The sequence below is a fragment of the Microtus ochrogaster genome, unplaced genomic scaffold (genome assembly GCF_000317375.1).
Source record: "Microtus ochrogaster isolate Prairie Vole_2 unplaced genomic scaffold, MicOch1.0 UNK41, whole genome shotgun sequence".
In the NCBI taxonomy this organism is placed as follows: domain Eukaryota; kingdom Metazoa; phylum Chordata; class Mammalia; order Rodentia; family Cricetidae; genus Microtus; species Microtus ochrogaster.
The window spans coordinates 2,047,156-2,071,382 of NW_004949139.1; the positions used below are offsets into that span (position 1 = coordinate 2,047,156).

A 24,227-nucleotide genomic window follows, 5' to 3' on the forward strand; every position below is an offset into this window, starting at 1 on the left:
GACACTTTCCGCCTGAGTATACTATCTTAAAGTACTTTAAAGAGGTATACAAATATGTAGCTATAACAAATTTTCTACTCCTTCTGTGACCCCTTTGAGTTCAAGGTCAGCCTGGTCTACAAGCTGAATTTCAGGACAGCCAGGGCTATATATAGAGAAACTGCCTTGAAAAGCAAAAAACAGCTGGGTGGAGATGGCACACGCCATCAATCCCAGCACTCAGGAGGCAGAGAGAGGTGGATATCTCTGAGTTTGAGGTCAGCCTGGTCTACAGAGCAAGTTCCACAACAGGTTCCAAAGTTACAGAGAACCCATCTTGAAAAATCAAAATCAAACAAAAAAAAAGGGGGGGGGGCTTGCTGTGCAAGGCTTCTAACACCTATGTAACAAGCGGGGTGTCCCATGCACACTTGTAAGCCCAAGTCCAAGTGAGGTTGGAGACAAGATTGCTGAGGTTTGCTGGATTCCAGCCTAATGAGAAAACACTAAACTCTGTTGGGGAAAACTATTTTAAGAAGTGTTGCTTTTGTTTATGCTGCCTTTGTTTAACTCTGTGAAGCTCTAATTCTTTGCCTGTCTAAAACACCTGATGGTCTAATAAAGAGCTGAACCGACAATAGTGAGGCAGGAGAAAGGAGAAGCAAAACTGGCGAGCAGAGTATAAACAGAAGAAATGAGGAAGAGGCAGAGGCAGGCGATCTTTGTGAGTTCAAGGCCAGTCTGGTCTACAAGAGCTAGTTCCAGGACAGGCTCCAAAGCCACAAGAGAAACCCTGTCTTGACCCCTCCCCCCCCCAAAAAAAAGAAAACAAAACAAAACCAAAACAAACAAAAAAAGATATACAGAAGCAAGAAAAGGAAAAAGCCCAGAGGTAAAAGTGGTCTGAAAATTAAGAAAAGCTGGCTAGCAACAAGCAAAGATAAAGCTGGGCATTCATAACTAAGAATAAACATCTGTGTGTGATTTACTTGAGAGCTAGGTGGTGGGCCCCTCAAAAACACAAAGACCCTGCTCAAAGGAGTAGAAGACACCCATCAGCCTCTTCTGTGTTCATTTGTACACATATACACATAAACAAACACATGTCAAGCCAGGTGGTGGTAGCCCACGCCTTTAATCCCAGCACTCGGTAGGCAGAGTCATGTGGATCTCTGTGATTTTGAGGCCAGCCTGGTCTATAGAGAGAGTTCCTTCCAGGACAGGCTCCAAAGCAACAGTGATATCCTGTCTTGAAAGACTGGGGGGGGGGGGGAGAGAACCAAAGGAATATGCCAATGCTATATTAAAAGATTGCTAAGAAGCACTTGACTATTGCTATCTATAATATTTTATATGAAAAGAACAGAATATACATCAGGAAATTATCTTTGACAGGCAAGGACACTCACCACTATATTAATGAGGATAACTAGGACAACAAGTGTGAACCGTTTACATGTACATGTTGTTCTGTGGGCATGCATTTATGTATGCTTTATGATTCTAAGAATAACCATCTAAAGTAAAGCTCACACACTAAAAATGTGTCTTAGAATTTGAGTGATTTTAGCCGGGTGATGGTGGCGCACGCCTTTAATCCCAGCACTCGGGAGGCAGAGGCAGGTGGATCTCTGTGAGTTCGAGACCAGCCTGGTGTACAGAGCTAGTTCCAGGACAGGCTCCAAAGCCACAAGAGAAACCCTGTCTAGAAAAAACAAAAAAAAAAAAAAAAAAAAAAAAAAAAAAAAAAAAAAAATTTGGGTGATTTTGCTTATTGTTTTCTACTTATCTACAGTTTCTGGTTTTTACTATAAATGCATATAACAAAAGCAACAAAATTTTAATAAACAATATTTAAGTTGAGAAGAACAAGACATGGTCTCTAGAGGAAGCAGCCATCTTCCTGGAATACAGATAAAAGGCAAATTACAATTAAGGGGCAGGGACAGTGCACAGGAAGAATGTAGTGATGCAAAGGATCTCATTCCTACCTGACTGCTGTGCCAGAGAACAGGCCTCACTAATCCTACTGCCTGTGAGGTAGCTGAAGACAGCTTCTATGGGACTGTCTCTTCGGGTTAAGGAAACTTCCTCTTCAATCACAGGTGCAGCAGTACACGACAGCCAGCGGGAAAAAGCTCTTCTTCGCTCCAGAACCTGAATGTATTCGGTGGGTTCGTCCAGCTGGCTGTCAAGCTCCTTTAGGTGGCCCCATAGAGCTTCACATAATGTCCATGTCAGGCTCCAGTGCTTCAGAGCTAAGAAAGCACAAAAAGTAATGCTATGAAAGTTTGTTGATTACTGCTGAAAGTCTATCACTAACTGTGGTCAAAACACATCAATTACCACCACACACACTCAACTCCCAACCCATTCACCTCAACTTATAATTTGCATAGGTGGAGGGTATACTTGCTCACTCTATGGACCTGTGATACTTACCTAACGACATAATCTGATGACCCTTAAATTCCTCTAGCCTAGTTACAGTTATTAACTGTGACAGGCAAGAAATCATTCTCCAAATGAAATTCTACTACAAAACGCTTTAACAAATTTTTGTGTATGAATGTTTTGTATGTATGTATGTCTATGCCCCATGTGCATATGGTGGCCACAGAAGCCAAAGAGGGCATCAGTAGCCTTGGAACTGGAGATAAAGATGGTGATGAGACTCCATGTAGGTGCGGGGATCATTCACCATCTGCACCTCACTTCCCCACAACAGCGGCAACAGACTGTCTGAGCTAGTTTTCTTTCTGCATTCTAAGACCCAGAGACTTTTGGTAGAAACAGAACCACTGATAGGGCTACTGTCCTGCAAGCTGACCCCCACACATTTGAGTAGTACACATATATACAAGCACACACACTCTCTCTCTTTGTAATGTTGAGCCTGCCACGAGTCTTAATAAAGGTGCCAAATACCAGAGAGAAGACAGCCGCTTAATAAGAGGTGTTAATAAAACTGAACATTCAAGTGCAGGAGACCCAGGATAGATTCCTACTCCCCACTTTGATCTAAGACTTGAGACATTTATACTGTACATGACTATGCAGTGACTTCCTGAAGACCTAATAAGCAACCAGTGCTGACAAAATGTACTCAGCAAAGAGCTTCTGCTTGGCGTAAGAGTCAGCTGTCAAAAGACAAGTTATGAAATGGGAGGAGGTATTTGCCAGTTGTTTGTCTAATGGGATTCGTACAGAATAAAGATACTAAAAAAAGTTTTAAAAAGAAACGCCAAACAATCAATAAATGGTTAAACAAATGAGCCAACACTATACTAATGAAGTATAAACCTTTAGCCACTAGGGAAATGCAAATCCAAATTCCCTTGAGATTACACTTCACCCAGTTGGAATGATTAATATTAACATTAAAGAAAAATGAAAACCAAATAATTAAAATATACAAATACTGATTGATACAGCATGTAGAGAAAAGGAAGTTTTATATATTTGTTAAAATGTAAATTAGCCTAGTCACTATGGCAGCCAGTATGAAGACTGAAAAAAACTAAAATGTAACTACAGGGTGATTTAGCCAAAGAACAAAAGCCAACTCCTAAGAGATATCTGAATACCCACTGTGACTGCACCATGACTTCCAACAGTCAAGTAAGGGTATCAGTCTTGATCTCTACCAACCGAGGTAATGGACAGAGAAAGTGTGGTCTGAATACATGGTGGAGGTTTACTGAGCAATAAAGAAGTACTAGGGCATCAGAAGGTAAATCTGCAGGCAATCAAAATAAGTCAGATTCCAAACAAAACAAAATAAAATCGGTATCCCATGTTCTCTTCTGTAAGTGGAATTTAAGAAAAAAGGAAGTTAAAAAGATAAAGAAAAGTGATGCTTAGTGGTATATGCCTTTAACACTTAGCACTTGGGAGGCAGGGGCAGAAGGAGGAGATCTCTGCATTAGAGGATAGCCTGGTCAGGATAGACAGGGCCACACAGAGCGACCTTGCACTGAAAAACAGACAGACATGATAATAAAAGGCTAGAAGGGATACAGAAGGGATAAAGTAAAGTAACAGGGATATGAGAGCACAAATAAAATAAAAGTATGTTTAGACACACACATACAGCTAGCACATGCCAATAATAACAATAAAGGGCAAATAACTGCACATCTCCTGATTACAATTACAACGGTAATTGTAAATCTAAACTTCCTACATAAACTTCAAGCACTGTTACTAAATGTCTGTCATTTGTCAGTTAAAGGGCTTCCTTTCACTTTCAGGCCACTACCACTACTATTATTTTTTAAATTTTAAGTCAGTAAAACTTTAGAGAGGAAACTGTCCCTATAAAGATGATTTGCAAGACACACAGTTAAATATCCTGGCTTGAAATAGAAGGAATATAATCACAGAAATCCAAGAGATGACTAGCTATACTTTTCAAAGGAAGTATTTATACGTAAAAAGGGCATAAGAGTGCCTGTAACTCATAATTTCTTTCTTCTTGTCCTTGGCGAGCTGCAGGAATACGTAAGCACAGGAAGTCACCTTATACCTGTGAAGAAATACATCCTCCTGGAATACACACTACTGTTAACCTGGCTCCTGGGGCAAAGGCCAGCAGCATAATATGTACTCACTTTGTACTTCTGGTAAATCTCTGGGTGCCTCTTTAACCCAATCTGCATAATCATGAATGACTGAAACCCCAGGGTTGGGGACAACAAGGGGACACAGCTCATCTACATGGACAGTGCTATGCTTTAATTTGAGCTCCAGAGGCATCTGGTATAACTGCAGATCTTCATCCAGCTTCCTTTTTCTCAAACCGAGTTTTTCCAAATGAACTTTGAAGGGGGATTCAGGCAGACTAGAAGAAACAACAGGTGAGTCAGAAAATAAATAGCTGAAATTTCCCTACGACCAACCTTTGTTTCTTTGCTGATTTCCAACAGAGTAAAACGCATTTCACTGTAATGTTTGTTTTTTAAGAGAGAGGGTTTCATGTAGGCCAGGCTGGTCTTGGAGCATGTAAGCAAGGATCACACTGAACTTCCCCAAGTGACGGGATTACAGGCACGTAGACACGGGCAACTACAGTGGATTTATGCTGTGCATTCTGTACAAACACTCTACCAACGGAACTACATTCACAGCTCTCAGAGCTTAGTTCTATTTTTAGCAATGATTTTCCAAGATTGATTAGTATGTAAGTATGTGTGTATGCTGAGGTCTGAGGGCACCAAGAACCAAACTTGGGTCCTCTGAAGAGTAGAAAATACTCCTGGGCAGTTAAGTAAGTCATCTTTCCAGCCTCAGCTCCTTAAATCTTGAAAAGACTAATGAGATGGACTGAAATATTAAAAACTATTTATATTGTATATATACAAATATTTACACATATAAAACATAGAAACTCAGTGACCAATAATTTCTAATGACCAATACTGATGTTTATAAAATCATGCATAAATGATACAATGTAGGATAAACCAATGAATTGTAATGCAACAGAGCACATCTCAGGGCCCACGTGTGGATGGGAGTCAGTAGTTACTGGCTTCACTAATTCATGATGACCTACAAATCTCAAAGCCAAAAGCTATATGTACAATACCTAGTCTGCAAATACTTGGATTCCAAAGTTATGAGACACATCTCATGTAGCTCTTGAACTTGTTATATAGTCAAGAAAGACTATGAATTTCTGACTCTGCAGGCTTCATAAACCAAATGACAAGATATGGGTGTATCCACACCACACATGGCCAGAGTCTGTTTTAAACTGAAGTCGCAGAGACTGAATGAAGCCAGGGCATGCTATGTAAGTGCTGTTCCACTGGGCTATTTCTTTGCACTTGAGTTTCTAAAAGATTCTTAGATTCTTGCTATATAGCTCAGAATAACCTTCAACTTGTGATCTTTTCTGCACATCTTTGAGGGCTGGGATTACAGGTATGGTCTAAATTCAGATGAGCATGAAGTCAGTCTGACCTTGATAAGTTTTAAAATATTAATAATCTCGCCGGGCGGTGGTGGCACACGCCTTTAATCCCAGCACTCGGAAGGCAGAGGCAGGCGGATCTCTGTGAGTTCAAGACCAGCCTGGTCTACAAGAGCTAGTTCCAGGACAGGCTCCAAAACCACAGAGAAACCCTGTCTCGAAAAACAAAACAAACAAAACAAAACAAAATCTCTAAAATAGTATAATACTATAAGCTAGAAGCAATTAAATTTAGAATTCATTTTTCTGTGAGGTTAAGGACTGATGATTTTTATTTTTCCAAAAATCAACTTCAAAAATAAGTAATCATATTCATTTAATCCACAGTAAATGTATAAATTTAAGTATTATAAAAATACATAGGAAAATTGTACATATTTTGTATAAACTCAATACATTCTATATGATAAATCAGAGACTTAACTGTAGGAACTACATAGGAACATATATGATACTGAGTATATAGAATACATGGGTTAAGAAATCTATATAGAAAGATAAAAAAGCAGGGTGCTGACCTTGTTTTCGTGATAACAGAACAACCCACAATTATGTTGTCACTCCCAAAAAGCGTCAAGAAACATAACTCACGATTTAACAGCTACTGGATTGGGCAGGAATCCATAATCCATAGAATCGGCAACCTGATGATTTTCCGGTTCATGAGAGCAACGTAGTTGTTCTCCACTGTTAGCAAGAATCCAGTTGGGGCCCCAACCAACCCGAAACGAACGTCCCATGAATAGGGCCATGTCCATCAAGAGTTTCCCCTTGCCATACGTAACAGATTTTTCAAGAGGGACTAGGCCTGGTTGCCTGCGTATCCCCACTGTTTTCAGCTGAACCTCAGGAGCTGGGCTGGGCACTGTAAACACAGTGGCCAGCGGCAGAGGGACAGACCAGGGGGATGTGGATGGGACATTCATTAGAGATGAAGTTCTGGGAGTGCGACATTCTTGGACGGAGGCATTTGGTGAAAGAAAAGCTCCACTTGCAAATTTTGATTGCAGCAACCCACCAACTGAAACAAGGAGGAAAAGACTCTAAACCAAAGTAACATGTTACTTTTGCTCTGTTTTTGTTTTCTTGATACATAGTCACTATGTAGCTTATGCTCTAGAACTCACTATGTAGTGGAGGCTGCTTCGCCACACTTGGCTACAATGTATCTCTGGCTACAATGTATCCCTGGCTGCTTTAGAACTCACTATGTAGACCAATTTATCCTTGATCTACCTGTCATCTGTTAAGAGTAGTGTGCCACCACTGTGTGGCTCATAATTACTTTTAAGAAAAGGTTTTATTTTATATTATGTGTATGTGTGTAGGTATGTCAATATGACTGTACACAATATGACTGTAGCTACCTGTGGATGCCATGTGCCCAATCCCTCTGGAGCCAGTTACAGGTGGCTGTGAGTTGCCTAATGTGGGTGCTGGGAATCAAGGGTCCTCTGTAAGCACAGTACAAGATCTCTTAACACTAAGCCACTACTCCAGCTCACAATAATTATCTTTTCAGCCATGAAATTATAGCAAGAAATTTAACTATTTTATAAAGAAAAAACTGCGAGGTGTAGTGGTATACGCCTTTAATCCTTGCATTTGAGTCCAATGCCAGTCTGGTCTACAAAGTTAGTTCCAGGACAGCTAGAGCTGTTAAATAGAGAAACCCTGTCTTGAAAATAGAAAAATAAAAGACAGAGAGAGAAAAAAGTGAGGAAGCTGGACTCAGAAAAGTAACTCCCCCCCGCCCCCCAGTTGCTCTCTAGCTTTGGAGCCTGAGCTGAAACTAGCTCTTGTAGATCAGGCTGGCCTTCAACTCACCGAGATCTGCCTGCCTCTGTCTCCCAAGTGTTAGGCAAGCGCCACTACCACTGGGCTCGAAAAGTAACTTTCTAAACCCAAAGTTATCAAGTAGCAAGACTGAGTGATAAACCTGGGTAAAACTCAATGGTCATGTCCTTATTGAAAATCCCACATGCAATAATATTATTTAAAAAATGATGGATGCAACTGAAATGTTGCATGTTTTCTCGTATTTAGGGTCTTAGATGTTATAGATACTCAATACTATTTATGTTCTGATGACATGAAAGAAAAAAATGGAGATCAAAGCTGACTAGTGAAAGCAGGGGACAAAGAAAGGGGAAAGGCAAGTTACTAGCTATGAGGAAATGGAGACTATATATACTATAGGACACTATAGGGACTTGAGAGAGGGAGGCTCAGTTAAAAGCATTCCTTACTTTTGGCAGAGGACCTGAGTTTGGTACCATGAGTTTGGTACCCAGCACCCAGGTTGGCTGCTCACAACCATCCCTAACTTCAGTTCTGACACTTTCTTCTTACCTCTCTAAGCACTGCACACACATGTAACATTGCATATATATAGACAGAACACTTAATACACATAAAATAGACATTTTTCAAGACGGGGTTTCTATGTCTAACAGCCTTGGCTGTCCGGGAACTTCCTCTGCAAACCTGGCTGGCCTTGAACTCAGATCTGCCTGCCTGTGCCTCCTGAGTGTTGAAATTAAAGGCATCCACCACCATTGCCTGCACAGAAAATATTGGTGTAAGCCCCTCAATCACTTAATTTTAGTTTCGAAGTTTTGTGCATGCGCATATGAGTGTGTCTGCACCATGACACACACTTTAGGAGTTGGTTTGCTCTGTCTACCATGTGGGTCCTAGGGATCAAATTTAGGTTAGTCATCAGGCTTAGTGACAAGCACCTTTACCGGCTGAGCTTTTTTTTTTCTCTTCAAGATAGGGTTTCTCTGAGTAACAGCTCTGGCTGTCCTCAACCTCACAGAGGCCTCTGCCTCAAGTGTTGGAATTAAAGGTATGTGCCGCCGCCACCACTTGGCCCCTATTTAGCTTTTAAGGAAACATCAACAAAATTTCTACTGGTAGTTCTTTACCTTTCAAAGTATTTTGAAATTACAACTGCTTAAAGTCTTACTGATATTAATAATCCATAACCTTTTTTTTAAGGAGATAAAAATTTAACAAGTTCGTGTTTTTGCTTGCATGAGTGTATGCCATATACTTCAGTATCTGAGGGGCCAAAGAGGGCACTGTGTACCCTTAAAGTGGAATTACAAATGGTATTGAGCTACCATGAGGAAACTGAAAATTGAAGCCACGTCCTCTGGGAAAGCAGTCAATGCTTTTAACTGCTGAACCATTCCTCCAGCCCAGTACTCCATAAACTATAACCTAGTAGTAATGCTACTAGGAAAAGTTTAAACTCTACTATGTGATTTACCCCACAGGACTATTCAAAGGTTTAGGGGAAAGGAGTGAAATTTTTCTTGGGAAAAGATCCTAGAAAGCAGCAAAGAGAATGAAAGGACTTACAACATAAAAAGAACATGGCAATTTGTGAAATCTTCTTAGTATTGTGTTAGAATTTAAGACATTAGTCCTTAATTCGTAATTCACATTCACAAGTGATTAAAACACGCTCCTCAAAAAACACGTTTTCATTATACAGAACTATTTATGATGTTTAAAAACTTGCCACTGTCTGTAACCTGACCTTTTTGTTTTAAAATATTATTCATTTGTGTGTGCATGTAGGTTGCATACATGTGCCATGGTGTATCATGAATCTAATTGGTCTTAATAATAAAACCCTCAGACTGAATGCCCGAGCTCCTATTTCCTCCTGCTGCATATTCCTTTCTCTGCCTAGCCATGTCACTTTCTGTCTCTACTTCCCTAGTACTGGGATTAAAGGTGTGAGCCACCACTACCTGGCTCTGTTTCTTTTAAAATGACTCAATTTGTGTAGTCCAGGAGGGCCTTGAACTTAGAATCTGTCTGCCTCTGTCTCCCAAAAACTAGGATTAAAGGTGTAAGCCATAATGCCTGGCTTCTGTGGCTAACTAGTGTGGCTAGCACCACACTCTGATCTTCAGGCAAGCTGTGTTTGTTACAGCACAAACAAAACATCACACACCACGGTATACATATGGAGTTCAGAGGACAATGTCAGGGAGTCATTTCTATCCTTCCACCATATGGATTCTAGAGACCAACCTCAGGTATCAGACAAGTACTTTTGTATACTAAGCCACTTACTTTACTGACCCATTTACATTTTTTAAAAGAAATTATTTAATGTGTGAGAGTGCCTAAATGAATGTATACATATCATGCGTATGCCTGGTGGCTAGGGAGGCCAGAAGAGGGTGTCAGATCCTTTGGAATCGGACAACAGAGGGTTATAAGCCACTATGTGGGTTCTGAGAACTCACTCATTTGGGATCCTCTCCAAGAACAAGTCCTCTAACTGTTAAGCCATCTCTCCAGCTCCCTTGGTCTGGCTGTGTTACTCTGGTAAACCTCAAACTCATAGCAATCTCCCTGTCTTGGATAGTAAGATTATAATGGATATTTAAAAATGCCTATTGTTATTCATATGGCTTTTAGGGGTTCTGCTAGAGAAATCCATTCAGCTTAGAAGGATCTAACTCAACAGTTTCTTGAGAAACAGCACATTTTATACTGTACCTATTGAGCGGGATTTTGATGAGTGGGAGGCCGAAATGGGGAGCCTAGGAGAACAGATTTCTTGAACAGTATCTCCTTTGGAGGGGAAGTGACTGAAGCGTTGATCCACCGCATCTACATCTTCTTCACCAACAAGCAAGGATGCCTTCATGATCTAAAAAAGGCACTATCTATAGAATGACTACTTCCCATAAATGAAAGACCATAAAAGAAAAATACAGTTTATATGAGCCAAAAAATAGCCCAGAACAAGTGTACAGTTTTGCGACCAACACAGTACTTCACTGCATGTGCCTCAAAAACTGAACTCATGCAATTCTCGTCTTGTATTTACTGTGTTCCACCAGTCCTGGCACACAGTGATTACTATTATTTGCTGAATATATAATTTTAAAGTCAAACATAAGCCAAAGGCTAAACTCACACAAAAAGGCTGCAGCTATAAAGAGAAATTCAGCCCGTATTTACCATGTTTCTAAGATTTCTAAGTTTGAAACCTCAAGACTACTCTGTAAAGTAGTATAATATATTAATATATTCTATAAATATATATTAATATAAATTAATATATATTAATAGAACTTAGTACTGGCAATTGTTAACAGATCTTCTGATTTTAAGCAGGAAAAACAAAAACCACCTGTGAAACTGGCCTATTTCCTTCCATTATACTGAACTCTCAATAGTCTAAAATGTATAATCAAAGAAGAGGTATGATGTCACACAGATATTAAATATTAGTTTGGCTTTCTGCCATAGTAAGGAGGGCCAGAACGTCACCTGTAAGACATGTGGATTAATTCCCAGTGAAGATGCAATGTGTGTTGAAGCAGACACAGGCTCCTGATCCTCAGGCATGCTCTCTTCTAACACAGAATCCAAAACTGGCTCCTGGGTGATATCTACCATGTCACTGTCCAGTTCCACAACCCTCCCTAACTGTTCGACTTCTGGGCTCTGGCTCTGCAGACAGCAAAAACAGAGAAGCAAACAGATTAGTGGTACATCAGATAAACTTTACTCAGAATATGATCTAGAAATATTCTGCATATTCTAAGAGATGAGGGATTTGCTAAAGGCTTCAATACTAATTGCCTCTCTACGAATCTGGGACACAAATGGTTCACGGACCATCCTTCTGGAATTAGCATGAAGCAGGATCTAGATCTAAGCCAACAACCATGCAGCGGTACTTAGAGACAAAGGTTATACCGTATCTCCCTTTGTTAGTAACTATAATTCCTGATCTATATAGGGTTACCCTGTCCTCCCAATGACTCGGAAGTAACTTAAAAAAGAGAAATAATTATTAAGCACAGGCACTCTCTCAAATTACATTTAGTGTGCAAATAATTACATTTATTCCCTTGTATTTAATGTGTTTGTTTTGTTTGCATGTATGTACATGCACCTTTGTGTGCCTGGTGGTAGAAAAGGCTAGAGGACAGCCTTAAAAAACCTGGGACTGGGGGCTGGAGAAATGGCTCAGAGGTTAAGAGCACTGTCTGCTCTTCCGGAGGTCCTGAGTTCAATTCCCAGCAACCACATGGTTGGCTCCAAAACCATCTGTAAAGAGATCTGGTGCCCTCCTCTGGCGTGTGGAGGCAGAAAGTTGTATACATAATAAATAAATTAAAAAAAAACAAAAACAAAAACAAAAACCTGGGACTGGAGTTACAGATGGCTATAAGCCACCATGTGGGTGCTGGGATTTGAATCTGGGTCTCTCAAGCTCCAATCTTTGAATTTTTTGTTTTGTTGGTTTTTCAAGATAGGGTTTCTCTATACCATTGCTGCCCTGGAATTTGCTTTGCAGACCAGGCTGGCCTCGAACTAAGACCAGCCTGCCTGCCTTCCAAATGCTGGTATTAAAGGCGTGCGCCACTACCGCTCAGCTATAAACTTGTAGTTAATAATTTTGGTTCTAGAACGTACTCTTCTGAGTGACTAGAGTAACAAGTGCAATGTGTGTGCAGTCTGATGTGGAGTATGAGAAAGGTCCACACTTACTTTCCCTGAAAAGCTAAACAAGCGACAGTATTACAGACAACTCCAATTCTTTTTGTTTTAAAGAATCAAAAGTTATATTTACAGGGGCTGGAGAAATGGCTCAGCAATAAAGAACACTGGCTGTTCTTTCAGAGGATCTGGGTTTAATTCCCAGCATCTACATGACAGCTCACAACTGTCTATAACTCCAGTTTCAGAGGATCTGACACCCTTACACAGACATACATATATACAGGCAAAAACAAAAACAAAAACCAATCAATGCTCATAAAATAAACTATTTTCAAAAAGTTACATTTACATTATAAAGCAATTTTAAAGACATAATAATGACAAAATAATTTGGTCTAGTCAGTACCGTTTAAGGTCTTAAGTTTAGATTCCCCAGCACAAATGCAAGAAGTCAATCACTGTAGGGCACAAGCAGGAGGCTCTCTGGAGCTTGCTAGCTAGCTAGTCTAGCTAAACAGTAAGTGCCAGGTTCAGTTCGAAACCTTGTCTCGTGCTCACTTCGGCAGCACATATACTAACATTGGAACGATACAGAAGATTAGCATGGCCCCTGTGCAAAGATGACATGCAAACTCGTGAAGCGTTCCGTATTAAGAGTCTCAAAGATGTAACATGGACAGTGAGAGAGGAAGACACCTATTACTATGGTCTCTATACATACCTGTAACATGTGTAGCACAAACCACTCACAAGATAGCTTATGGTAAAAGGTTAAGGCTTATAAAATGGCAGTGCACTATAAATTAACTAATCCAATACACGATTGTTTCATAAATTTAAACATATAGAATTTAATACAGTGTGCTAACAAATGACTACAATTCATAAACATTTTCAATACAAAAGGTACTATAAATTATTTCTCTTATCAAGCTATAACTTACATAGGTGATCCCTGCACAATGTTTGGATTTTTCAGGAGTGCCTATTTTATGCTACTCTATCTATTTATTTATTTATTTATTTATTTATTCATTCATTCATTCATTCATTCATTTATAGACACGGTTTCTCTGTAGCTTTGGAGCCTGTCCTGGAACTAGCTCTTGAGTGCTGGGATTAAAGGCGACGTGTGCCACCACCACCACCCGGCTTATGTTACATTTTAAATGAATGCTGTGATATGGCAAGTTTTCCTCTTTTTTTGAAGACAAGGTTTCAATGTCACTTAAAAAATGTACAAGGCATATAAGCACTTAAAATGTAGACACTACCCAAAGACTGCTTTACTAACGCTAGATAATGTTCCCACTGGACTAAGGTCCCAAGCCGAGGAGCACAGCACATTCCTGACTTGTTCAAGGACACAGATGGCTTTGACAATAAGCACTGCCAGACGAAACTGGCATGACTGACGGCGAATCTAATAGCATTTAACATCACTCTTATGCTGTAAAATTGTAGGATGGACCTCAGTGCTAAAGTAGGTGTCTAGTAAGAATAATCCTGGAATCCCAAACATTTCCAAAGGTATTTTTGTTTTTCAAGACAGGGTTTCTCTGTAGCTTTGTAGCCTGTCCTAGAACTAGCTCTTGCAGATCAGGCTGGCTTCGAACTCACAGAGATCTGCCCGTCTCTGCCTCCCGAGTGCTAGGATTAAAGGCGTGCACCACCAATGCCTGGCTCCTAGTATGGTCTTTAGACAGGGTCTCTCTGTGTAGCCCTGACTGCCCTGAAACTCACTATGTAGAACAAACTGACCTTAAACTCAAGATATTCACTCTCCTGTGTCCCAAGTAATAGGATTAAAGGTTTGACACATCACACCTGGCCTAACAACTCATTTTGGGAGTGACAGTACTGGGAATGGAACCAAGGGCCATGTACGTGCTCGTGAGCACAGGCTAAGCTGAGCTACTCTCTCAGCCAGAGTTCCCTTTCAACAAACACTGTAATATTCCCCATCAGATCAGCAGGACACGATACTGGTTTTGGCTTCCACATTACCTGGTTCTTCCTATTTAACATCACGTATCAAAATTTATTATATATATATAATTTGTGTGTGTGTGTGTGTGTGTGTGTGTGTCTGACAGGTAGTGAAGCTATGAAAACAGGAATTATGGTTGACGATATTCTGTATTTAGTAACAAGAACATCAATTACTTAAGTTCCACATTCAACGAACACATGCTTTGTGCTTTCCACCTAATAAAGCATCTGGTACACAGCAAAACAAAAAACAAAAACAAAGCAACTGACCAAAAAAGGATCAAGACTGAGGACTGTGCGTGGAGATGGAAGGAGGCATGGTATCAACTTCCTGTACTACTTAACACAGGGAAAACAATCCACCAGGAAATCCTTACCCACAGCACTTGTAGGCAAAGTGGGAGGGTTCCATAAAATGACTAGATTATAGACAAAAGGGACCCAGGATATACAGTGATGAAGAATGCTGAAGATCAACGTTTTCTATGTTCATGTTCACACACAGCTGTTAAAGGTAGATGACATCACCTAGTATATGGACAAGCAGGAAAGGAAATACCATAAACCTGAGGAACCGGCAAAGGTCTGGGAATCCCTGCACATGGACTTAGTAGAGTGCACCTAAGAAATTTCAATAAATTACCCTAAAATCTTAAAAAATCTTGGCCAGGCCGTGGTGCACACCTTTAATTCCAGCACTCAGGAGGCCGAGGCAGGTCAATCTCACAGAGCAAGGTCTAGGACAGCCAAGGCTACACAGAGAAATCCTGTCTCCGAAAAACAAAAAGAGAGAAAGAAAGAAATCAGCGCAGACTAGATACTTCTTCAAAGTCAGAGAATAAAAAAATGCTGTAAACTGAAAAGGAGTGGGGAGAACAACTCCTGAGGTCTATGGGAAGGAAAGGTATGTACAGGGAAAGTTGACTTGGCATCAACTTGACTTCCTTTCCTACAAGGTGTTTGATGAATTAGAAATATTACTTACAAGAATTATCTATAAATTGATAATCTGAAAATTTGAAGGTAGGTTCACAACTGAAAACCTTCCATGATTTACAAAATTTTTTTGTTGTTTCATGACAGCATCTCTGTGTAGGTTGAGTCTATCCTGGAAATCGCTCTACAGACCAGGCTGGCCTCAATCCCAGAAATCCACCTGCTTCTGCTTCTCAAGTGCTGTGATTAAAGGCATGCACTGCCACTGCTAGCTATCAGCAAGAAAAGTTTATTTTTACACTCAATATGTAATCTTTTACATCTAACCAACATGGTCAATACTTAAAATTCACCCCTCTTTATTCCAAGGGAAAAGTGAGATAACTCAAGATGTTCTTAAATTAATAAAGGAAGGAAGGAAGAAAAAAACTAAGAAAGAATAAGCGACCAGTCCAAGATCAAGTTTTTTTTTTGTTTTTTTGGTTTTTTTTGATTTTTCGAGACAGGGTTTCTCTGTGGCTTTGGAGCCTGTCCTGGACCAATATCAAATTTTTATAGTTGATATTACTCTTTTAGCCAATTAAGTTGGTCCAATACAACTACTACTATTGCCTACCTAAAGAGAACTTGTATTCTAACTATAAAGAGTATTTTCTCATAGTTTTGTTTGAAAACTAGTTGTCAATAATACTGTATTCTCTTCAAAAGAAATTATGCATTAGGCTTTCAAAGCCTTGTGTCTTGTAATTTACATTCTAAAAATTCTGCATGAGGGATAAATCCTATATTATATTAGCTTATATTTGATTTTTAAATTAATAAGAAAACCAAAATGCTTAATAATATCTGGAAGTAAATTGTGGACACACACACACACACACACACACACACACACACACACACACACACACACAATGTTTAGAAGTCCTTTTATTTCAAGTCACAACATACATAAATCTTATCCTAAATTGTGATACCTTTTTTTCCTGGGGAAAAAAAGTTTTAAAATTGGGGATGGAGAGATGGCTCAGCAGTAAGAACATTTGCTGCTCTTTCGGGGCAAAGGTTTGGTCTCCAGTGTTCACACAGTGCCCACAATCACTCATGACACCAGCTCTAGGGACCTACTGCTTCCACATTTTGCACAGGCACCAGGAGCACAATATGTCACACATATACATGCAGACAAAATATTCATACATATGAAAAAAACTTTAATTTGCTTTTATATTTCTTTAAATAAACTTACTGACTGAACATGTTTCTGAGAAAGATAACTATCTTGAACTAAGGGTGGGGAAAAAGCTACATCTACCTGAGTGTCAAGACGTTTCAGGTCTTTCAGTTTCAAAACCTGTCCCAACACCATCATCCAGCTGGGGAGAATTATTAAAAATTAAGTATGTCTGAATCCCCTGGAAGTGAAGTGATGGATGATCTAAGTAACCAAAGTCAAGTGCTCTAGACTACTATGCAGTCATCTAGAAACCAGAAGATCACATCAGGAGCATAAACTACAGACGACAACAGTCCCACAGCAATTTAATTAAGTGAGTGAACATTCTCTCACCTGAAAGTTACAGATCATACAAAAATGTGTTTTCTTGTTGCTTTGTTATACCAGCTTTTAAAGGTGCAAAGCAAGGTTTATAGACCACCTGGAAACACAGAACTGAAACTAATGGATAAAAAGCTGTGCTGTATAAATGTGATCCTTAAAATAAAAGGCGAACTTTCCAGAACAGCCCAAGAGACAACCCTTCCATCTGTGGTAAACTGGGGGACTGAGGGAGTCTTTCATCAGACTTCGGGAACGCCTTGTAGCAATCGGTCTCTCTGGGAAGGACGCAACAGTGTGATGTGTGACAATGGCAACTCTGACCCCGTTCTGTTCATTCTGATAGTTCAGGTAGTTTCCTGTGCCGAGTAAAGAAACTAATAATAATTAGCCAATCCCTCAAATGTCACCAGGGAATAGGAAGGGTGCTCCAGAGCAGAGCACATAATGCATGCACATATAACATCCCTCTCATTTCTGCAAACCAACTTCTTCAATCCCGGTGGTACTCATGTTCACTGTGTTCTATTTGCCCAGTATGAATCCTTACCAGTTCTCTCTTGGCTAGAACTTGTTCTGAGATAGCTTTTGCTCTGAGCTTTGCAATTAGCCTTGCCTACTATACTGTCATTTTAGGAATTTAGATTCTTTTCCCAGTGTTTAATTCTGGTGACTAAAGCTGATTACTAACATATTACTAACATAAATTTGTTCTGCTTACCTACAGATGAAGCTTTTCCTTTTCAGTCATATATCTAAGACCTTACATAATGTTTATTAGCAGAAAAAAAAGGCTGTTTTTAGAAAAGATTAAAAAAATATGGGATAGGGGGCTGGAGAGATGGCTCAGTGGTTAAGAGCATTGCCTACTCTTCCAAAGGTCCTGAGTTCAATTCTCAGCAACCACATGGTGGCTCAAAACCATCTGTAATGAGGTCTGGTGCCCTATTCTGGCCTGCAGGCATACACACAGACAGAATATTGTATAAATAATAAATAAATATTTTAAAAAAAATAATGGGATAGGAGTCGCACGGACACAAAAAAAATGGATAAAAAAAACGTGTTTGCTCATGCAGAGGCAGGCAGATCTCTGAGTTCTTAAAGTGAGTTCTAGGAAAGCCAGGACTACACAGAGAAATCCTGTCTCTATTTACTGGGAATGTCTTACTAGCTCGATCATGCTGGCTTCAAACTCAGAAATCTGACTTCCAATGCTTCCTAAGTCATTAACAGATTTATTAGCAGAGGTTTGTAATGGCAATATTTTAAATACTACCAGTATTATAAAACTAAAAAAATCTGCTGGGTGGCGATGGCATACGACTTTAATCCTAGCACTTGGAAGGCAGAGGCAGGCAGATCTCTGTGAGTTTGAGGTTAGCCTGGTCTACAGAGGGAGTTCCAGTACAGGTTCCAAAGCTATAGAGAAACCCTGCCTAGAAAAAAACCAAAAACAACAAACAAATAGATAAAACTTAAAAGCTAACCAGCTGTGGCAAACCACACCTTTTAATTCCAGCCCTTGGGAAATCAAGGCCAGACTGATCTACAGAGCTAGTTCCAGGATATGCAGGGCTATACAGAGAAACCCTGTCTCAAAAAACAAAAACAAACAAAAACCTTAAAAGTCAACAGTTTCAACTTTCACATTTATCATAGCCTCCCCTTCCAGTCTCTACACATTAAACGTGTCACACACAAGACTCTCCAGAAAGTGCCTCCCCAGAAATTATTTAATAAATCATAAAAATCACACATTTGAGCAGCCAAAAGAATTGTAACATGGAAAATTCCAAAGGCCCTGCTTTTAGCAGCTGAGAGGTAGAGGGTGTTTTACAAAGTCTCATAAATAACTCTTCTTAGAGGGAGTATGTCAGTAAGTTAAAAATATTTCTATAACTTGATTGCATATAAATGACATCCAAATTAAAGTAAATCTCTTTACCAGTAGGTATTCAATTAATTTACAAACCTTTCCCTTTAAAGGACAAAAGGTTGATATTGGTTTAACAACAGTGAAAAAGTGTATGATACAAATATTTGTAATAAACAATGCAGTCCTTATTTTCTACACACTAAATAATTTAATAGCTTTTAAAATTATCTATTTTCATAAAGATTATTAAAATACAGTGTCATGAGTTTGAAATATAAGCAAACTTGAGAAAATGGAATTAAAAACTCTTATAGAAAGCTAATCTTTTAAAAAGCAATGGATCAAGATTTAAAAAGTAAAGATCAAGATCAGACTGCACATCACAAAATCAATAAAAGTAGGATTTACTTTGCATCAACCCTACACAAGAAAAATTCTATCTCAAGTTGACCAGTGATCAAAAATTACAAGTCCAGATGAGAAAAATTGAGAATTACAATCTGTAGAAGAATGATCCAAACAGCAAGAGAATTCTTTAACTGTTGAGTAATTACTAGCATCCTGTACCACCTCAGCCTCCCTTGGACTTATCAGGTCCCAGGACTGTGTAGCTGAAAAGCTGCGGGACTGCTTTGACGTCTTTATCACTGTTCCATTTACATTCACTGTCCTTTCTCTACCTGAGGTGTAGGAGCAGGTTTGCCATTAAGAGTCATCTGGAAAGGAGCTGCCTGGCTTGCAGGGGGCAAAGGGGCGGTCTTCAACTTCTTTGAAGTAGTTTTGGGTGGGTGTTCTTCCTCCTCTTCATCAGAATCTTGAAGGCCATATTTAGAAAAATGGGAGACCTAGAAAGAAAAGAAACACAGCAAAGTCAACTTTTAATAATATTCTTTTCTATAATAGCTACCTTTGAAAAAAAGACAAAGGTGAGAGATATTAAAATAATTAAAGCAGGAACTGGACAGATAGACAGCTCAGCAATTCAAAAGTAGTGGCTTGTCTTCCAGAGGACTGCAAAACTCTACCTCCAGGAGACCCAATACCCGGTTCTGGCTTCCAAAGGTACAGAGCACAGAAATAAATATAAATAAATGAATAAACAAATTTTAAATAAAGTAAAATAAAATGTTAATGGCAGCATGTTTCCTATGATTTTGACAGCTTTCAGTGCATATAATAGTTGCTCAAAATTAAATTAATATATGCTATGAATATACAATGAATCAGGCATGCTGGTACACATCTTTAGTCCCAGCACTAGGGAGGCAGAGGCAGATGAATCTACTTGACATCCAAGGCCAGTTAGGTCTACAAAGCAAGTTCTAGGACAGCCAGGGTGAAACAGTGAAACCCCGACTTGAAAAACCAAAGCCAACAAATAAACAAGAGTTAAAATGCAATCATCCATGAATCCTGATATATACTAACTAACTGTTCTCTACCTACACAACAGCCTTCAACCAACTAAATCCCCCAACCAGCCTAGAAGAAGAAACTATTGGGTAAGACTATACAGAACAAGTAGCAGCCAAACTCTGTACTTTCAAAAGTGTTTAGAAGTAAAAATTACAAGACTGGAGGTAAAGATACCTGCTGAAATATCTGATTTTGATTCCCAAGACCCCAGTACAGAGAACCCACTCCCATAGGTTGTCTTCTGACATGTGCTGTACACTCTGACATTTTCTGTCCCCACACATTTGCACACATATATAAACAAGAACTGTAAAGGGGGAAAGCTACATCTATTAGAGCTAGGGAGATGTGTAAAGTGTTCACCATGAAGTGATGGGTACCTGAGGTTAGCAGATCTTCCCTATCCCAACAAAAAGAAACTGGCAAGGCCACCATAACCACAATCTCAGCACTGCAGAGGCACAGGCACTTGGGTCCTTGGAGTTTAGCTGGCCAGTCAGTCTTCCTGGACCAGAGAGCTTCAGGTTCAGTAAGAGACTCTCTTTCAAACAGTAAGATTAGTTGGTTGTTGTGGTGTATGCCTGCCTGCCTGCCTTCCTTCCTTCCTTCCTTCCTTCCTTCCTTCCTTCCTTCATTCATTCATTCATTCATTCATTCAGATGGTTTGAAATAGGGTTTCTCTGTGTAGCTTTGGAGTCTGTCCTACCAGGGTGGTTTCGAACTCACAGAGATCCACTGCTTCCCAAGTGCTGGGTTTGGGTGCAGCAACCACTGCCCAGAGTGCACGCCTTCAGCCTTTAATCCCAGCATTAAGATAACAGCACACAGAGTTCAAGGACAGCTTCTACAAACCAAGTTTCAGGTCAGTTAGGGCTACACAGTGATAAGAAGAGGCCTGACATTGATGATACATACACCCACCAACGTTTTTGGAAGACCTACTTTACCAAGAGACAAAGATTTCTGATGAATTCATTTTGTGATGCCAAAAGTAGAAACTGGGTGAAGGAACTATACCTTAAACACCCAAGAACCAGTTTCAGGCCGGTACTCCTTGAATTGGGCTCCTTGCTTCCTTGAGACTGCTTCCAATCTCCCCTCATAATTGATATCAGCAAGTCGATCTGGGCTCTTTATTAAACACCGGGATGTTTTATCTGTTGGCCAAACTCCATCCAATGTAACTTCAGCCTTCCTGTGAAGTAGAAACAGGCAAAACAGAAATGATTTATACTTACAAAAAAAGGTATAACCACTATGGAAGCCTGAGTCTCTCTAAAATTTTAATAATACAACTACAATATGACCCAGTTATACCATTCCTGGCTATGTACCTGAAGAACCTTAGGCATACAATGCCCGAAATGAGGTACCGACCTAGGGAACTGACGTATGGAGAAGGAAGTGGTATATACACAAAGCGGATTTTTTTCCCTCAAAGAAGAAAGAAATCATGGTATTTGTAGGAAAATAGAGATCATTACATTAAGCAAAGTAAGCCAAACTCTAATACTGAATGCTCTCTCTCATGTGTAGAATACAGACTTAATTCATGCATGCAGTGTATAGAACACGAAAGTAGAAAGACGACGACAGAAGCAGAGGAAAGGGACTTTTGAGTTCAAGCCCATACAGGGTTGTAGTGTAAGACTCTGTCTAACCTCCACCACGCTTCATGCAATATATGGCAAGAAAATGCACTTAAAAAAACAACAACAAAGTTTAAAAATATCACACTAAAATAGGTAAGTGTGCCAGCAGCAGAACAAGAGTAATACAGAAAACACACACACTCATTTTATGGTGCTCACTTGGTCAGTAAAATTAAACAAAAGCAAACCAAAATTGCCAGTGTTCAAAGTTCCTGAAAGTAGCGCCTGGACATGTTACTATTAAGGAAAAGATATGAATCCTAAAGTCACAACATCATTACCACTTATACATTCAAATAAAAGTATAGGAAAAAATCCAATTTAGTTATTTTTATATGTAAAAAAACTCATACCTATTTAGCCCTTCGCCCACAGGGGGCTTTTGGTTATCATCTACATAGACAATAACTTCTTTCCTTCGGATATGCACAATATCATCCAAATTTAGATTTGTCAAATTTACATCTCCTTCAAAATAGATGGAACCATATCCTAAAATTCAGAGCAAATAGTTTAAAAAAATCCTATATAAAGGAGCAAAAACCTCTTTTAATCTGTAATGATTAGCAATGAAGAATATGCAAACTGTAGTATCAGTGTTTTAAGCCTTCTAAAAATTCATCAAGTGGCTACCTGCCTCCTAAACATGGCAAGGATGGGAAAAGAGGAATGGTGTTACATTATTATCAGATGCAACACCTCCAGTTTACATTTTTGCATTCTCAAATCTTCCCAAGTATCTGTAGTGCTGCTTTATGAACAATTTGCTTCCTAATCTGCCAAATGAAAATACTTGAGCCCTTTTAAAATACAGTATCATGGCTGGGTGGAATCCAGCACTCCAGAGGCAGATTCGGTCATACAACATCACAAAGTAAATTTATTCAAGTAAAATTACTACAATAACTTTATAATGTGAAACAAACCAAAGTATTAAACTTGGTATACCTTGAAGTTTCTTTAATTGTAAAGAATTATAACAAGACAAATAATTACAAGACCCAAACAGTTATGTCTAAATCCCCAAATGCTACATGGTTCTAGTCCTCCTTGCTTTGTTACTTGTCAGTGTTTCTATTTCAAAGAGGAGCCAAATAAAGGAAAAACAGACCCTAAAATCAAGTGCTGCCCTTACTTATAAAATCAAGATGCAATCTGAATTATATTCTCACACCTAAACTCACACATACCTTTACGACCAATGGTGAAATCTGAAACAATGCATTCTCCCTTTTCATTCGTAATTTTAGCAAGGTCATCCATAGATGGAATAGTATAGTAACCAACTTTTGTGAGAACAATGCCTGCAACCAAAAGTCAGAAAGCACTGTGATTATCCTGGGGAGAACAGTTCTTAATAATATTCATTTTACTTTCATATAAAATTTTTCTATACAAAAGCTGGGCAAGGGTAGTGCACATCTTTAATCCCAACACTCAGGAGGCAAAGAGAAACCTTGTGCCAAACAAACAAACCCCAAATAAACCAAAACCAAAACGAACAAAATCTATGGAAGGTTTTTTTTTTAAAAATAACTTTTCTTGAGACAAGGTCTAAGGCATCATAGTCTGGCCTTGAACTGACTATGAGACTATGAAGCTGAGATTGTGAGTCTCTGGGTCTCCTGTCTCCACATATTGAGTGTGGAACTTAGGATGCAGATGCAGAAAAATCGAGGAGAGTTTTGAGAAAGAGAGAGCAAACCTCCAATTCCAATGTCCCATGAAAGAAAAATTTAAAACATTTAAATTTAATTAACAAAGGTCTACCTAGCCTTTGTTAATCTAATTTTTTTGTTTTGTGGAGACGGTTTCTCTATGAAACATTCCTGGCTCTCCTATAACTCACTCTAGACCAGACTTGTTTCAAACCATAGAGATCTGCCTGCCTCAGCCTCCCCTTTGCAGGGATTAAAGGCTTTCATCACCACCACCTGGGCCCCACCAATTCTTTTCTTTTCTTCTTCTGCTATATTAATTTATTCATTCTTATTTTATGTACACTGGTGTTTTTCCTGCATGTATGTCTGAGTGAGGATGTCAGATCGTGGAGTTATAGATAGTTGTGAGCTGCCATGTGGGTGTTGGGAATCGAACTTGGGGCCTCTGGAAGAACAGTCAGTGCTCTTAACTGTTAAGCTTCTCTTCAGTAAGCTAAAATTTATAGATTTTATAATTACTATAGAGCCCTCTTTTTAATGGGAAAATTCTATAATGTGGTAGGTAATCAACAGACCATACCACAGTGAAGTCTTACTAATAAACAACCCAATTGAATTTACAAGTCTTATAGACGGGACAGTCACTTTGGCTGTAAAAAGTGGGCTCTTCTGATCACATCATTAATTA

The 24,227-nt window shown here is 39.3% G+C and overlaps 1 protein-coding gene and 1 non-coding gene across 8 annotated transcripts in view; one reads left to right on the top strand and one right to left on the bottom strand.

Annotated features, from left to right (window-relative positions):
• The window catches only part of Nup98 (nucleoporin 98), a 90,871-nt gene that overhangs the window by 13,633 nt on the left and 53,011 nt on the right, over positions 1 to 24,227 (bottom strand). For all 7 annotated transcript variants that reach the window (XM_013354359.1, XM_013354358.1, XM_013354357.2 and 4 more), the window contains 9 exons: positions 23,069 to 23,182; positions 22,232 to 22,370; positions 21,244 to 21,421; positions 19,491 to 19,655; positions 11,264 to 11,446; positions 10,484 to 10,637; positions 6,548 to 6,977; positions 4,593 to 4,822; positions 1,971 to 2,237 (listed from right to left, as the gene is read on the bottom strand). In XM_013354359.1, the coding sequence (XP_013209813.1) occupies positions 1,971 to 2,237; positions 4,593 to 4,822; positions 6,548 to 6,977; positions 10,484 to 10,637; positions 11,264 to 11,446; positions 19,491 to 19,655; positions 21,244 to 21,421; positions 22,232 to 22,370; positions 23,069 to 23,182 (1,860 nt within the window). The remainder of the gene's footprint in view (positions 1 to 1,970; positions 2,238 to 4,592; positions 4,823 to 6,547; positions 6,978 to 10,483; positions 10,638 to 11,263; positions 11,447 to 19,490; positions 19,656 to 21,243; positions 21,422 to 22,231; positions 22,371 to 23,068; positions 23,183 to 24,227) is intronic.
• Positions 12,996 to 13,100, top strand: LOC113458521. Its single transcript, XR_003378889.1, has one exon. It is a non-coding gene; the product is annotated as a U6 spliceosomal RNA (small nuclear RNA).